At 37.5% G+C, this 15697-nt stretch overlaps 1 protein-coding gene and 2 long non-coding RNA genes across 3 annotated transcripts; all 3 read right to left on the bottom strand.

Annotated features, from left to right (window-relative positions):
- Window positions 1–1423: 1423 nt before the first annotated feature.
- On the bottom strand, window positions 1424–3323 carry LOC133039851 (uncharacterized). The gene is made up of 3 exons (XR_009688789.1): window positions 2554–3323; window positions 2389–2457; window positions 1424–1669 (listed from the first exon to the last, which is right to left on the bottom strand). It is a non-coding gene; the product is annotated as an uncharacterized LOC133039851 (long non-coding RNA).
- Window positions 3324–5088: 1765 nt separating this feature from the next.
- LOC133039719 (uncharacterized) lies at window positions 5089–8406 on the bottom strand. The gene has a single exon (XM_061118645.1). It carries the CDS (start codon window positions 8404–8406, stop codon window positions 5089–5091), a length of 3318 nt encoding a protein of 1105 aa, XP_060974628.1.
- A 554-nt stretch (window positions 8407–8960) lies between these two features.
- LOC133039850 (uncharacterized) lies at window positions 8961–10860 on the bottom strand. The gene is made up of 3 exons (XR_009688788.1): window positions 10091–10860; window positions 9926–9994; window positions 8961–9206 (listed from the first exon to the last, which is right to left on the bottom strand). It is a non-coding gene; the product is annotated as an uncharacterized LOC133039850 (long non-coding RNA).
- Between the last annotated feature and the right edge of the window lie 4837 nt (window positions 10861–15697).

Here is a 15697-nt window from a genome sequence, read left to right as displayed (position 1 = left end):
TGCACTACCGTGTTCCCAAAATGTACGCATCACCCTGACCTAAAAGTAGGCTTAACTAACAAATCAAAGAACACGAATAGCCTTTCAAGATTGAGCCTAATCATAACAGGATTAAGAACATTTGATCTAGGATCAACTAGGCGATATTGACTTGAATAGATATTACGGTAAGTTTAATAAATCTAAGTCAAAGTTCAATTTCGGTCCCTTCTGATGCATACTCCATGCATCCAACCTGAGCTTTACTTTAACCAATGCTCTGGAAAGAACATAGCACTTCTCCAAATGCAAGTAAACTCTGTTGTAGATTATCATATCAGTAAAACCCTATGTCTGATAAATCTAGGAAACTTTATTCACATAGTCATGTTTACTTTCCAATGTGTTGACAGCACAATAAACAGGATCAAGTATGTGAAAAGGGTTTCAAATGAATTTATACATTATGTACATATAATCATGAAACAAATCATGTGAACCATGCAACATTAAATGTTATTTCTGATCTATATTAATAAGTAAATCTGATTATATTGAAATGAGTTTGATTTAGGGCATAAAACCCAACAAACTCCCACTTGGACTAATATAAAACAAAAAGTGCATTTCAAATAATCTCAACACATTGATATACAAATCAAGTGTAGTAGTAGTAAACTCCTCGTAATAGGATCTGAAAGGTTGAATTAACCACAACCTTTTCTCCACCATTACTCTTCCTTAATCACAAAATCATTGATAATGTGAAATTCCTCTCTATATGTCTACTCTCTTGGGATACTGGATTCTATACCTTTGGCAACTACTTTTGGTTAATTAGGAAATTAAAACTAGTAGTTTAAGGCAATTTGGAATGATGCCAAAAATGTATAGAACTTTCCTTAGACTGAATAAGTACCTTTCCTGCAACCTTAACATTCAGTCCCTCTCTGGTAGACCTAGAGACTTCAGATAGGTTTTTACACTTCTCCAAAATCACTATTCCACCCCCAGAGTAACCACCATCTTATCAGAAAGATTTACTAGCACAAAGGCAAATTTCGAAATCTGATATGGTGTAGTCTAAGAGTTTTAAACACACCCTTATAGACTAACATATAGTTCCTCTTCTTTATCTTAAGATTTACTTGATTGTCTTCCAATGTTCTTCTCCTGGATTAATCTGATACCTACTCATTACTCCCACTCAACAGCAGGTGTCTGGTCTAAGGCATACAAAAGCATATCTAAGACCTCTCACTGTTGATGTAAGAAATTCTTTCATGGCTTTATCTTTTTTGGAATAGTTAAGACTTTTCCTAAAGTAAGTTGCTTGCATTAGAGTAAGTAATTACCAGGTATACCACAAGCCATAGGTTTAGATAAACTCAAACCTATTGTAACGCCCGTACTTTTATAAAAATATTAATTTTGTTTACAAGCGTTAAACGCGGAAAATCATATTGTCGCATTTTTATTTGATACTTAAAAATGTTCACAACTGGCCAGTTTTCGTACAAAAGACATAATAATTAATAACTAAAATAATTGCGACATAAGTTTAATAACGTAAATAAATAAATAGAGCGCCCTAGACCGCCCGCAGTTATATGGTCCTCAGCGAGTTCACACACACAAGCATCCAAAGTTCCACTCGCCACCGGCTTTCTAAACTTTCAGTTACCTTGGTCTGCACATGGTAATTTGATAAGGGTGAGCTACTAAACTCAGTAAGGAAATGTGTGTCAGGTAGTCACATAAATAAAAACAAAACTTAATTAAAATGCACATGCACATATTTAGGCAGATAGCAAAACATAAACTTAATCATATCACTAATTACTAATAATTAGGTCCTAAGCTAAATCACATAATAATGATTACGCCCGAGTCCAATTTTGGCAAATAAACTCGAGCTATTGGACTAAATGGCGGAGGGCTAGGTTCAGTAAAATCGTACCCACTACTAAATGGCCCCCTATCTACCATATAGACCCAACAGTCAAGTATTTAACCATTATCTTTTCGGTCAAATCATGTCACATAAATTATAATCTACCTAATTTAAATAATGCCAAACTACTATACATTATTTAAATAACATAACAATAAAATAATGTGAATCTTATAAACACACTATTTACATACATACTTAAATAACATGAATCTTATAAACATATTATTTAAATATATACCTTAGCAATGGCCATGCTCTAATACTGTAAACATACATAAATAACATGAATCTTATAAACATATTATTTAAATATATATTATACAGTACATTAAATAACAAACAATAAAGAGTCAGGCAGAAGACCTTAGTTAACTTCTCTTTTACTATTCCCACTCCTTCTATGAATGTTATTACATACAGAAAACTTATGTTTTTCTACTTAATTTCCTTACCTCAATGTGGAGTCTTAGCCTTGATTGCAATAGTGGCCCTTGAGAACCAATAACTGGCTTATGAGAAACCTAGACTTTATACTCATTAATTAGAACATATTACAGTGGTATATATACGAAACCTTAATCTTGAATCTAAGAACCCAAAATTATAGAATGCTATACCTTAATTAGCTTCCAATGAGATCTAGTTGAGCACTAGAACTTGAACGTAGAATTTGATAGATGGTGATGCAAGTATGATGAAAGAAAGATGTATATATATATATATATTTATGAGAGGCTGGCTGTGATAGTTATGAGAGGAGTTGATGGCGGATGGTAGTAATAGTTTTGAGAAGGTGATGGTGGCGTGGCTATAGTGGTGTTGGTGGTAAATTGGTTGATGCTGAAACTAGCTAAAGAATGCTAGAGTTTCCAACCTTAAAACAACTAATGAGGAAGAAATGGTAAATGGTGGTTCGACTATGAATTTAGTATGAACTAGAGTGAGTAGTTTGAGTTACTTTCTATGATGAAACACAAAGGTTCCATCTATATATAGGCCTAAAAACTAACCACCCACATGAGTAGCCGTAAATGCTAGATTCAAAATTTGAATTCTAATTGTTAAAATGTATAATGGAGCAGTCATAATATGACACATGGTTTCCAAGACTCATCCTTGGTGCTCTCTTGGTTGAAGCTTCAATAAAATATGCTAGAGAAATTTGAAACAAAAGTGTTACGCGTATACAACTCATCAACTTATCTTTTACTAAGTCTCTTTGTTTTGAATTTTAAATTTGCTCCCTTAAAAGTCTCCAATGCACACGTTCAAAGAAGTAAAGTGCTTAACTAACTCTATGCATGGTAATGCCACTAATCTATTTTAGCTCCATCTTTTTCTAACTTGAAACCAATTCAACCTATTGACACGTTTGTTACTTGTTAATAATCCTTATGCCTCTCTTATCAATATATTTATATATATTATTATTATTCTTATACCTATATACTACATAAAAAAAAAACTACACCTACGCCCCAATTATATATGCTATATTGCTACCTCAAAATAAGACATATTAATAACAATAACCAATATTCACTTACTAATACATGAAATCTAAATAGCTATAATAACCTTATAATAATAATAATTAGGAAAAAGGATATTAATAGTAAATGACAATAAGTCACTTCCTAATTCTATATGTCCGACATGTACATAGTGACTAAGCAAAAAGGCTCATTAAAAGAAGTCCAAATTAATAATAACGTAATTCTCACAATTTACAAAAATACCATATTTAATGCTATCACTATTTCCACATTAAGGTATCTAGACTAACTAAATATTTTGGTCATTACAATCTACCCTCCTTAAAGGAATTTCGTCCTCGAAATTTACTTACTTGAGAATAACTCGGGGTACTGATTCTGCATGTCCTTTTCCAACTCCCATGTCGCTTCTCTATCAGAACTATCACTCCATAGGATTTTGACTAAGGGTATAGTCTTATTTCGTAAGACCTTTATTCCTTTTTCTATCACGCGCACAGGGCGTGCCATATAACTCATGTCCTGCTGCAAGTTCAAGTTCTCGTATGTAAGCACATGTGTCGGATCAGGTACATACTTCCGTAACATGGAAATATGGAAAACATTATGCGTTTCTGCTAATGTTGGCGGTAGGGCCAAACGGTAAGCTACCTGACCAATTCTGTCCAGTATTTCAAAAGGACCTATAAATCGTGGGCTTAATTTTCCCCTTTTTCCGAAACGCATAATCCCCTTCATAGGTGATACCTTTAAGAACACTAAGTCCCCTACAGAAAACTCAACCTCCCGTCTTTTCAGATCTGCATAACTTTTCTGTCTACTTTGGGCGGTGAGCATCCTTTGCCGTATCTTTTCAACTGCTTCTGAAGCTTCTCTTACTGCTTCTGGACCTAAGTAGCGTCTTTCTCCAACTTCATCCCAGTGAAGCGGGGACCTGCATTTTCGTCCATACAACATCTCATATGGTGCCATTCCGATTGTGGCTTGATAACTATTATTGTAGGAGAACTCCATTAGGGGTAAATACTTACTCCACGAGCCAGTGAAGTCTAGCACACACGCTCGAAGCATATCCTCGAGTATTTGGATGGTGCGTTCAGATTGTCCATCTGTTTGGGGATGAAATGCTGTACTTAATTTCAATCGTGTCCCCATTGCCTTATGTAGACTCTCCCAGAACTTGGAGGTGAATGCTGAACCTCTATCAGAGACTATTGTCTTTGGAACTCCATGCAACCTCAATATCTCCTGCATGTACAAGTCGCCGCATCGCTTGCGTTGTAAGTAGACTTTACTGGAACAAAGTGTGCTGACTTTGTGAGTCTATCTATAATTACCCAAATTGAGTCGTGTTGCTTGGTTGTTCGAGGTAGTCCTGTCACAAAATCCATGGCTATATCTTCCCACTTCCATTCAGGGATTTCCAGGGGTTGCAACATCCCTGCTGGTCTTTGATGTTCAGCCTTAACTTGTTGACATGTGAGGCATCTAGCTACAAATTCAGCTACATCCTTCTTCATCCCTGGCCACCAATACAAGGTTTTTAAGTCATTGTACATTTTGGTTGACCCTGGATGCATTGAGTAGGGTGTAGTGTGTGCTTCCATCATGATCTTTCTTCTAAGCTCTTTGTCGTTGGCTACACACACTCTTCCCTTATACCTCAACATCCGTTCGTACCTTCTGGAGAAATTTTCTCGCCTCTTTCTCTGGCAAGCCTGCTCTTTTCTTCTGTAAGAACTCATCAACAATCTGTGCATCTTTAAGTTCCTGTAGCAGCGTTGAGACAATGGTTAGGTTAGCTAGTTTTTGTGTAATGATCTCTATACCACTTCTTTGGAGTTCCTGTTGTAGGGGCTTCTCCATTTGTGCCAGTATTGCCAAGCTGGCATAACTGCGTCTACTTAGCGCGTCTGCTACTACGTTGGCCTTCCCTGGATGGTAGTGGATTTCACAATCATAGTCCTTAACAAGCTCCAGCCATCGCCTCTGCCTCATGTTGAGTTCCTTTTGCGTAAAGAAGTACTTCAGGCTCTTGTGGTCGGTATAAATTTCACATTGTTCCCCGTAGAGATAGTGCCTCCATATTTTTAGCGCAAAAACTACTGCTGCCAACTCCAGATCGTGTGTTGGGTACCTCTGTTCATACTCCTTAAGTTGTCTTGAGGCATATGCTACTACTTTGTCATTTTGCATCAGCACGCATCCCAGCCCTTGTTTTGATGCATCGCAGTACACCACAAACTTATCCTTGTTATTGGGAACGCATAATACGAAATTTGTTATTAGTTTGTCCTTAAGTGTTTGGAAGCTACCCTCACACTTTTCTGACCAGACAAACTTCTGCGTCTTTCGAGTCAAGTTGGTTAGAGGAGTTGCAATCTTGGAAAATCCTTCAACAAAGCGTCTATAGTAACCAGCTAGACCCAAGAAGCTTCTTACTTCACTTGCAGTCTTAGGTGTTGGCCAGCTCTTGACCGCTTCGATCTTTGTAGGATCCACCTCGACTCCATCTTTGGAAACTATATGGCCTAGGAATGCCACCTTCTCTAACCAGAATTCACATTTCTTGAATTTGGCATATAGTTGGTTCTCCTTAAGTCGGTTTAGAGTCATCCTCAGGTGTTCCTCATGTTCCTCCATAGTTTTGGAGTAGATAAGAATGTCATCAATGAATACAACAACAAACTTATCTAGGTACTCCTTGAACACCCTATTCATCATATCCATGAAGGTCGGGGCGTTAGTTAGTCCGAAAGACATTACCAAAAACTCATAGTGTCCATACCGTGTTCTGAATGCTGTCTTGGGTATGTCTTCCTTCCGGACCTTCAGCTGGTGATACCCAGATCTTAGATCTATCTTTGAGAACACAGCCGAGCCTTGCAATTGATCAAAGAGATCGTCAATCCTTGGCAAAGGATACTTATTCTTGATGGTCACCTTGTTGAGCTCACGGTAGTCTACGCACATCCTCATACTTCCGTCTTTCTTTTTGACAAAGAGTACAGGCGCACCCCAAGGTGAGTAACTCGGTCTAATGAACCCTTTGTCTAAGAGCTCCTGTAGTTGTATTTTAAGCTCTTTTAACTCATTAGGTGCCATTCTGTATGGAGCCTTTGAAATTGGATTAGTCCTGTGGGCTAATTCGATGATGAACTCCACCCCTCTGTCTGGAGGTAGTCCCGGTAGATCTTCTGGAAAGACCTCTGGAAATTCACAGACTATGTGCACGTTCTCCACATTTAGTTGCGTCTCTATTGCTCGATCCACTACGCTGGCCAAGAATGCCATGCATCCCGCCTTCATTAGCTGACTAGCTTTCAGGGAAGAGATCAATGGAGTCCTAAGGGCTAGCTTGTCGCCCTTGAATATAAACCGATCCCCAGCCTTTGTTTCAAAAACGATCAGTTTCTTTCGGCAATTGATTGTCGCACCGTGACTAGATAGCCAATCCATCCCAAGTATAACATCATATTCCTTTATTCCCAGCTCTATTAGGTCGCCCATGAGTTCTTTGCTTTCGATTATGATAGGTACATCTCGCATTCTTCTTTTTGATAGCATGGTTTCTCCCGAGGGTAATTCCGTCACAATACCACATCTAAGTAGGTCACATGGCTTATCTATACTATCAATCAACCTAGTAGCTATATAAGAATGAGTAGCTCCAGAATCAAAGAGAACATTACAAGGCAATCCGTAAATAGAAACCTGACCTGAGACAACAGTGTTGCTTGTTGCCGCTTCTCCTCTGGTGAGAGCAAACACTCGAGCGGGAGCGGCTTGGTTCTCCTTCTTTTGTCCCTTTGGGCAATTTTTCTTCAGATGGCCTGGCTGCCCGCAATTGTAGCACACCCCTGACTTCATCTTACACTCCCCAAGATGTTTTCTATTGCATGTGGGGCAAATTGGGAATTCTACATAGGACCTTTTCACCCCATTGTTGTTATTTTGGACCACTGCTTTCCCCTTTTTATCACGATCATTACCGTGATTTCCCTCGTGTTTTCTCTTATTCTCTTGATTTCCTCCATTGTTTCTTCGGGCTTCCCACTTAGCAGCATTCTCCTTCTTTATATCATTTTCGAGCAACTCAGCTTCGAGAGCTTTCTCTAACACCTCAGCATAAACTGTGTTGGTCCCCACCATGATTTTCACATCTTTTTTTATCATGGGGTTCATCCCCTTCAAAAACCTTTTGACCCGAAGGGCCTCGGTTGGTACGATCTCTTGTGCAAACTTTGCCAGACGGTCAAATTGCCTAGCATACTCCGTGACAGTGAGATTGTTCTGCCTCAGATTCATAAAGTCATCTTCTTTTGCAGCCAGTATGGCGGCACTGTAGTACTTCCTGTTGAACACATCAACAAAGTCCAACCAGGTCATAGTTGTTATGTTGCGACTCTGTCTTACTACTTCCCACCAGATCCGTGCATCCTTTTTAAGTAGGCTGGCAAAGACAGATACTCTTTCCCTATCATTGAGGTCCATATATTCCAATATGGACTCCACTGAGCGCAACCATTCCTCAGCTTCAAGTGAGTCCGAGCTCCCATTGAATATTGGTGGTTGTTGTTTCCTGAATCGCTCGTACACAGGTTCAAAACGTTGTATTGGTTCTGGATTCATTGCAGCTGGTTGAAGAGCTAGGTTTCTAACGGGTGGATTTTGATTCCGGCGTAACTCCTCATTCTGAGCTCGTAGCCTTGAAATTTCTTGAGTTAGCTCCTCACGTATACGAGCGTTTTCTCGGAGTATCTCAGCTTGAGCATTGGGAGGTTGTTGTTGTTCAAGCGCTACTTCATCTACCGGTGCTACCGATGCTCCTTGTCTACCTCCCCTACCGCTTTGGCCTCCACGTCGGCCTCTGCGTCGACCATCACCTCGGCCTCCGCCCCTTGCGGGTGCTGGAGCTGCATCCACTTGGATGTTTCTATTGCCGTTGATTCGAACTGATCTTCTTGGAGACATTATTTCCTAATGTTCCTTGTTTGTTTCTAAGTATTTCTAAAAGAAGATAAACTTAAATAAGATATCACTATTTTCAAAAAATGTCCATACTTACATAACTAGTTCACAAATAATTTCTATTTATTCAAAGATAAAATAAATAATCACATAAAATAATAAGACACACATTTTTTTTTTCAAGAGTCATATGGTGCTATCTAACATCAAGTTCTAAAATTTTACCCAAAATTTTATTTTAAACTAACTTGAAATATATTTATATGTATTAAAAAAATTATTTCATATGGGTAGTACCTAAACTTGGATATTGGTACTAAGGTTTTTTTTTTTTTTTTTTTTTTTTTTTTTTTTAAAAAGTAAAATGCCAATTTAGAAATTACAAAAAAATACACATAAAATGCAAGTATATATAATGGACTTACTTGGTGGCAAGCGGAAACTTTTTGGCTGATGTGTGTAACTCGTGAGAACGTTCGGGACCGACATAACTGTGGCTCTGATACCAAACTGTAACGCCCGTACTTTTATAAAAATATTAATTTTGTTTACAAGCGTTAAACGCGGAAAATCATATTGTCGCATTTTTATTTGATACTTAAAAATGTTCACAACTGGCCAGTTTTCGTACAAAAGACATAATAATTAATAACTAAAATAATTGCGACATAAGTTTAATAACGTAAATAAATAAATAGAGCGCCCTAGACCGCCCGCAGTTATATGGTCCTCAGCGAGTTCACACACACAAGCATCCAAAGTTCCACTCGCCACCGGCTTTCTAAACTTTCAGTTACCTTGGTCTGCACATGGTAATTTGATAAGGGTGAGCTACTAAACTCAGTAAGGAAATGTGTGTCAGGTAGTCACATAAATAAAAACAAAACTTAATTAAAATGCACATGCACATATTTAGGCAGATAGCAAAACATAAACTTAATCATATCACTAATTACTAATAATTAGGTCCTAAGCTAAATCACATAATAATGATTACGCCCGAGTCCAATTTTGGCAAATAAACTCGAGCTATTGGACTAAATGGCGGAGGGCTAGGTTCAGTAAAATCGTACCCACTACTAAATGGCCCCCTATCTACCATATAGACCCAACAGTCAAGTATTTAACCATTATCTTTTCGGTCAAATCATGTCACATAAATTATAATCTACCTAATTTAAATAATGCCAAACTACTATACATTATTTAAATAACATAACAATAAAATAATGTGAATCTTATAAACACACTATTTACATACATACTTAAATAACATGAATCTTATAAACATATTATTTAAATATATACCTTAGCAATGGCCATGCTCTAATACTGTAAACATACATAAATAACATGAATCTTATAAACATATTATTTAAATATATATTATACAGTACATTAAATAACAAACAATAAAGAGTCAGGCAGAAGACCTTAGTTAACTTCTCTTTTACTATTCCCACTCCTTCTATGAATGTTATTACATACAGAAAACTTATGTTTTTCTACTTAATTTCCTTACCTCAATGTGGAGTCTTAGCCTTGATTGCAATAGTGGCCCTTGAGAACCAATAACTGGCTTATGAGAAACCTAGACTTTATACTCATTAATTAGAACATATTACAGTGGTATATATACGAAACCTTAATCTTGAATCTAAGAACCCAAAATTATAGAATGCTATACCTTAATTAGCTTCCAATGAGATCTAGTTGAGCACTAGAACTTGAACGTAGAATTTGATAGATGGTGATGCAAGTATGATGAAAGAAAGATGTATATATATATATATATTTATGAGAGGCTGGCTGTGATAGTTATGAGAGGAGTTGATGGCGGATGGTAGTAATAGTTTTGAGAAGGTGATGGTGGCGTGGCTATAGTGGTGTTGGTGGTAAATTGGTTGATGCTGAAACTAGCTAAAGAATGCTAGAGTTTCCAACCTTAAAACAACTAATGAGGAAGAAATGGTAAATGGTGGTTCGACTATGAATTTAGTATGAACTAGAGTGAGTAGTTTGAGTTACTTTCTATGATGAAACACAAAGGTTCCATCTATATATAGGCCTAAAAACTAACCACCCACATGAGTAGCCGTAAATGCTAGATTCAAAATTTGAATTCTAATTGTTAAAATGTATAATGGAGCAGTCATAATATGACACATGGTTTCCAAGACTCATCCTTGGTGCTCTCTTGGTTGAAGCTTCAATAAAATATGCTAGAGAAATTTGAAACAAAAGTGTTACGCGTATACAACTCATCAACTTATCTTTTACTAAGTCTCTTTGTTTTGAATTTTAAATTTGCTCCCTTAAAAGTCTCCAATGCACACGTTCAAAGAAGTAAAGTGCTTAACTAACTCTATGCATGGTAATGCCACTAATCTATTTTAGCTCCATCTTTTTCTAACTTGAAACCAATTCAACCTATTGACACGTTTGTTACTTGTTAATAATCCTTATGCCTCTCTTATCAATATATTTATATATATTATTATTATTCTTATACCTATATACTACATAAAAAAAAAACTACACCTACGCCCCAATTATATATGCTATATTGCTACCTCAAAATAAGACATATTAATAACAATAACCAATATTCACTTACTAATACATGAAATCTAAATAGCTATAATAACCTTATAATAATAATAATTAGGAAAAAGGATATTAATAGTAAATGACAATAAGTCACTTCCTAATTCTATATGTCCGACATGTACATAGTGACTAAGCAAAAAGGCTCATTAAAAGAAGTCCAAATTAATAATAACGTAATTCTCACAATTTACAAAAATACCATATTTAATGCTATCACTATTTCCACATTAAGGTATCTAGACTAACTAAATATTTTGGTCATTACAATCTACCCTCCTTAAAGGAATTTCGTCCTCGAAATTTACTTACTTGAGAATAACTCGGGGTACTGATTCTGCATGTCCTTTTCCAACTCCCATGTCGCTTCTCTATCAGAACTATCACTCCATAGGATTTTGACTAAGGGTATAGTCTTATTTCGTAAGACCTTTATTCCTTTTTCTATCACGCGCACAGGGCGTGCCATATAACTCATGTCCTGCTGCAAGTTCAAGTTCTCGTATGTAAGCACATGTGTCGGATCAGGTACATACTTCCGTAACATGGAAATATGGAAAACATTATGCGTTTCTGCTAATGTTGGCGGTAGGGCCAAACGGTAAGCTACCTGACCACCCCGTCCAGTATTTCAAAAGGACCTATAAATCGTGGGCTTAATTTTCCCCTTTTTCCGAAACGCATAATCCCCTTCATAGGTGATACCTTTAAGAACACTAAGTCCCCTACAGAAAACTCAACCTCCCGTCTTTTCAGATCTGCATAACTTTTCTGTCTACTTTGGGCGGTGAGCATCCTTTGCCGTATCTTTTCAACTGCTTCTGAAGCTTCTCTTACTGCTTCTGGACCTAAGTAGCGTCTTTCTCCAACTTCATCCCAGTGAAGCGGGGACCTGCATTTTCGTCCATACAACATCTCATATGGTGCCATTCCGATTGTGGCTTGATAACTATTATTGTAGGAGAACTCCATTAGGGGTAAATACTTACTCCACGAGCCAGTGAAGTCTAGCACACACGCTCGAAGCATATCCTCGAGTATTTGGATGGTGCGTTCAGATTGTCCATCTGTTTGGGGATGAAATGCTGTACTTAATTTCAATCGTGTCCCCATTGCCTTATGTAGACTCTCCCAGAACTTGGAGGTGAATACTGAACCTCTATCAGAGACTATTGTCTTTGGAACTCCATGCAACCTCAATATCTCCTGCATGTACAAGTCAGCGTACTGCTCTGCGTTGTAAGTAGACTTTACTGGAACAAAGTGTGCTGACTTTGTGAGTCTATCTATAATTACCCAAATTGAGTCGTGTTGCTTGGTTGTTCGAGGTAGTCCTGTCACAAAATCCATGGCTATATCTTCCCACTTCCATTCAGGGATTTCCGTGGGTTGCAACATCCCCGCCGGTCTTTGATGTTCAGCCTTAACTTGTTGACATGTGAGGCATCTAGCTACAAATTCAGCTACATCCTTCTTCATCCCTGGCCACCAATACAAGGTTTTTAAGTCATTGTACATTTTGGTTGACCCTGGATGCATTGAGTAGGGTGTAGTGTGTGCTTCCATCATGATCTTTCTTCTAAGCTCTTTGTCGTTGGCTACACACACTCTTCCCTTATACCTCAACATGCTGTCTGTACCTTCGGAGAAATTTTCTGCCTCTTTCTCTGGCAAGCCTGCTCTTTTCTTCTGTAAGAACTCATCAACAATCTGTGCATCTTTAAGTTCCTGTAGCAGCGTTGAGACAATGGTTAGGTTAGCTAGTTTTTGTGTAATGATCTCTATACCACTTCTTTGGAGTTCCTGTTGTAGGGGCTTCTCCATTTGTGCCAGTATTGCCAAGCTGGCATAACTGCGTCTACTTAGCGCGTCTGCTACTACGTTGGCCTTCCCTGGATGGTAGTGGATTTCACAATCATAGTCCTTAACAAGCTCCAGCCATCGCCTCTGCCTCATGTTGAGTTCCTTTTGCGTAAAGAAGTACTTCAGGCTCTTGTGGTCGGTATAAATTTCACATTGTTCCCCGTAGAGATAGTGCCTCCATATTTTTAGCGCAAAAACTACTGCTGCCAACTCCAGATCGTGTGTTGGGTACCTCTGTTCATACTCCTTAAGTTGTCTTGAGGCATATGCTACTACTTTGTCATTTTGCATCAGCACGCATCCCAGCCCTTGTTTTGATGCATCGCAGTACACCACAAACTTATCCTTGTTATTGGGAACGCATAATACAGGGGCTGTTATTAGTTTGTCCTTAAGTGTTTGGAAGCTACCCTCACACTTTTCTGACCAGACAAACTTCTGCGTCTTTCGAGTCAAGTTGGTTAGAGGAGTTGCAATCTTGGAAAATCCTTCAACAAAGCGTCTATAGTAACCAGCTAGACCCAAGAAGCTTCTTACTTCACTTGCAGTCTTAGGTGTTGGCCAGCTCTTGACCGCTTCGATCTTTGTAGGATCCACCTCGACTCCATCTTTGGAAACTATATGGCCTAGGAATGCCACCTTCTCTAACCAGAATTCACATTTCTTGAATTTGGCATATAGTTGGTTCTCCTTAAGTCGGTTTAGAGTCATCCTCAGGTGTTCCTCATGTTCCTCCATAGTTTTGGAGTAGATAAGAATGTCATCAATGAATACAACAACAAACTTATCTAGGTACTCCTTGAACACCCTATTCATCATATCCATGAAGGTTCTTTGGGGCGTTAGTTAGTCCGAAAGACATTACCAAAAACTCATAGTGTCCATACCGTGTTACGAATGCGTCTTGGGTATGTCTTCCTTCGGACCTTCACTCGGTGATACCCAGATCTTAGATCTATCTTTGAGAACACAGCCGAGCCTTGCAATTGATCAAAGAGATCGTCAATCCTTGGCAAAGGATACTTATTCTTGATGGTCACCTTGTTGAGCTCACGGTAGTCTACGCACATCCTCATACTTCCGTCTTTCTTTTTGACAAAGAGTACAGGCGCACCCCAAGGTGAGTAACTCGGTCTAATGAACCCTTTGTCTAAGAGCTCCTGTAGTTGTATTTTAAGCTCTTTTAACTCATTAGGTGCCATTCTGTATGGAGCCTTTGAAATTGGATTAGTCCCAGGGGCTAATTCGATGATGAACTCCACCCCTCTGTCTGGAGGTAGTCCCGGTAGATCTTCTGGAAAGACCTCTGGAAATTCACAGACTATGTGCACGTTCTCCACATTTAGTTGCGTCTCTATTGCTCGATCCACTACGCTGGCCAAGAATGCCATGCATCCCGCCTTCATTAGCTGACTAGCTTTCAGGGAAGAGATCAATGGAGTCCTAAGGGCTAGCTTGTCGCCCTTGAATATAAACCGATCCCCAGCCTTTGTTTCAAAAACGATCAGTTTCTTTCGGCAATTGATTGTCGCACCGTGACTAGATAGCCAATCCATCCCAAGTATAACATCATATTCCTTTATTCCCAGCTCTATTAGGTCGCCCATGAGTTCTTTGCTTTCGATTATGATAGGTACATCTCGCATTCTTCTTTTTGATAGCATGGTTTCTCCCGAGGGTAATTCCGTCACAATACCACATCTAAGTAGGTCACATGGCTTATCTATACTATCAATCAACCTAGTAGCTATATAAGAATGAGTAGCTCCAGAATCAAAGAGAACATTACAAGGCAATCCGTAAATAGAAACCTGACCTGAGACAACAGTGTTGCTTGTTGCCGCTTCTCCTCTGGTGAGAGCAAACACTCGAGCGGGAGCGGCTTGGTTCTCCTTCTTTTGTCCCTTTGGGCAATTTTTCTTCAGATGGCCTGGCTGCCCGCAATTGTAGCACACCCCTGACTTCATCTTACACTCCCCAAGATGTTTTCTATTGCATGTGGGGCAAATTGGGAATTCTACATAGGACCTTTTCAACCCATTGTTGTTATTTTGGACCACTGCTTTCCCCTTTTTATCACGATCATTACCGTGATTTCCCTCGTGTTTTCTCTTATTTTTATTGGATAGTATGGAAAAAAATTAAGCAAGTTAGCCTTTTACAGAACTTAATTTGGATTTTATTTGAATTAGTTATGATTTTTTGAAGATTTGAAAAAAATCGGGGCTGTGCTGATATTTTCCTGTGATCGCAAATCTTTCCGTACAGTTTCGAATTTTTTTGTTTTTCTTCGATTTTTCATGCTTTTTCATGGAATTAACTTCTAATTTTTTGTATAGTTTTATATTTATACTATTACTATTCCTAATTCAATTCTAATTATCATTTTGAATTAATTTAATATTTTTTAAATTTTAATTCAAGATATTAGTGTAATTTGAATTTGAATAGAATTAGTATCTATCTTCTTGCTTAAAAATCTATCTTATTTTTAAATTTGATTATATCTTATTTTTTTTAAATTTAAGGTCAGATTTTATAAGATATTTATAAAATCTTTTAAGATATTTTTTAAAATATCTTATCTTTTAAGATATTTTTAATTATATCTTATCTTTTAAGATTTTTTTTTAAATCTTTTTAGATATTTTGACCTTATTTAAATTTAAAATAAGATATTTATAATCATGTAATTTTAAATAGATGTAAGATATTTTGCTAACTTTTAAATTTTGTTATTTTATTTATTTAAATTAAAATTAAAATCTGAAAAGATATTTCATTTATCTTTTCTAATTTTTATTTAATTTCTATTTTTAAAATA

This window comes from Cannabis sativa, chromosome 7 (genome assembly GCF_029168945.1).
Source record: "Cannabis sativa cultivar Pink pepper isolate KNU-18-1 chromosome 7, ASM2916894v1, whole genome shotgun sequence".
NCBI classification, from domain to species: domain Eukaryota; kingdom Viridiplantae; phylum Streptophyta; class Magnoliopsida; order Rosales; family Cannabaceae; genus Cannabis; species Cannabis sativa.
The sequence above is the reverse complement of the archived record's forward strand: the minus strand, read 5'-3'. Positions and strand labels throughout refer to the sequence as shown.

Bases quoted from the DNA above. Each gene is read 5' to 3' on its own strand.
- LOC133039719 (XM_061118645.1), bottom strand. From the start codon at position 8,406: ATGTCTCCAAGAAGATCAGTTCGAATCAACGGCAATAGAAACATCCAA.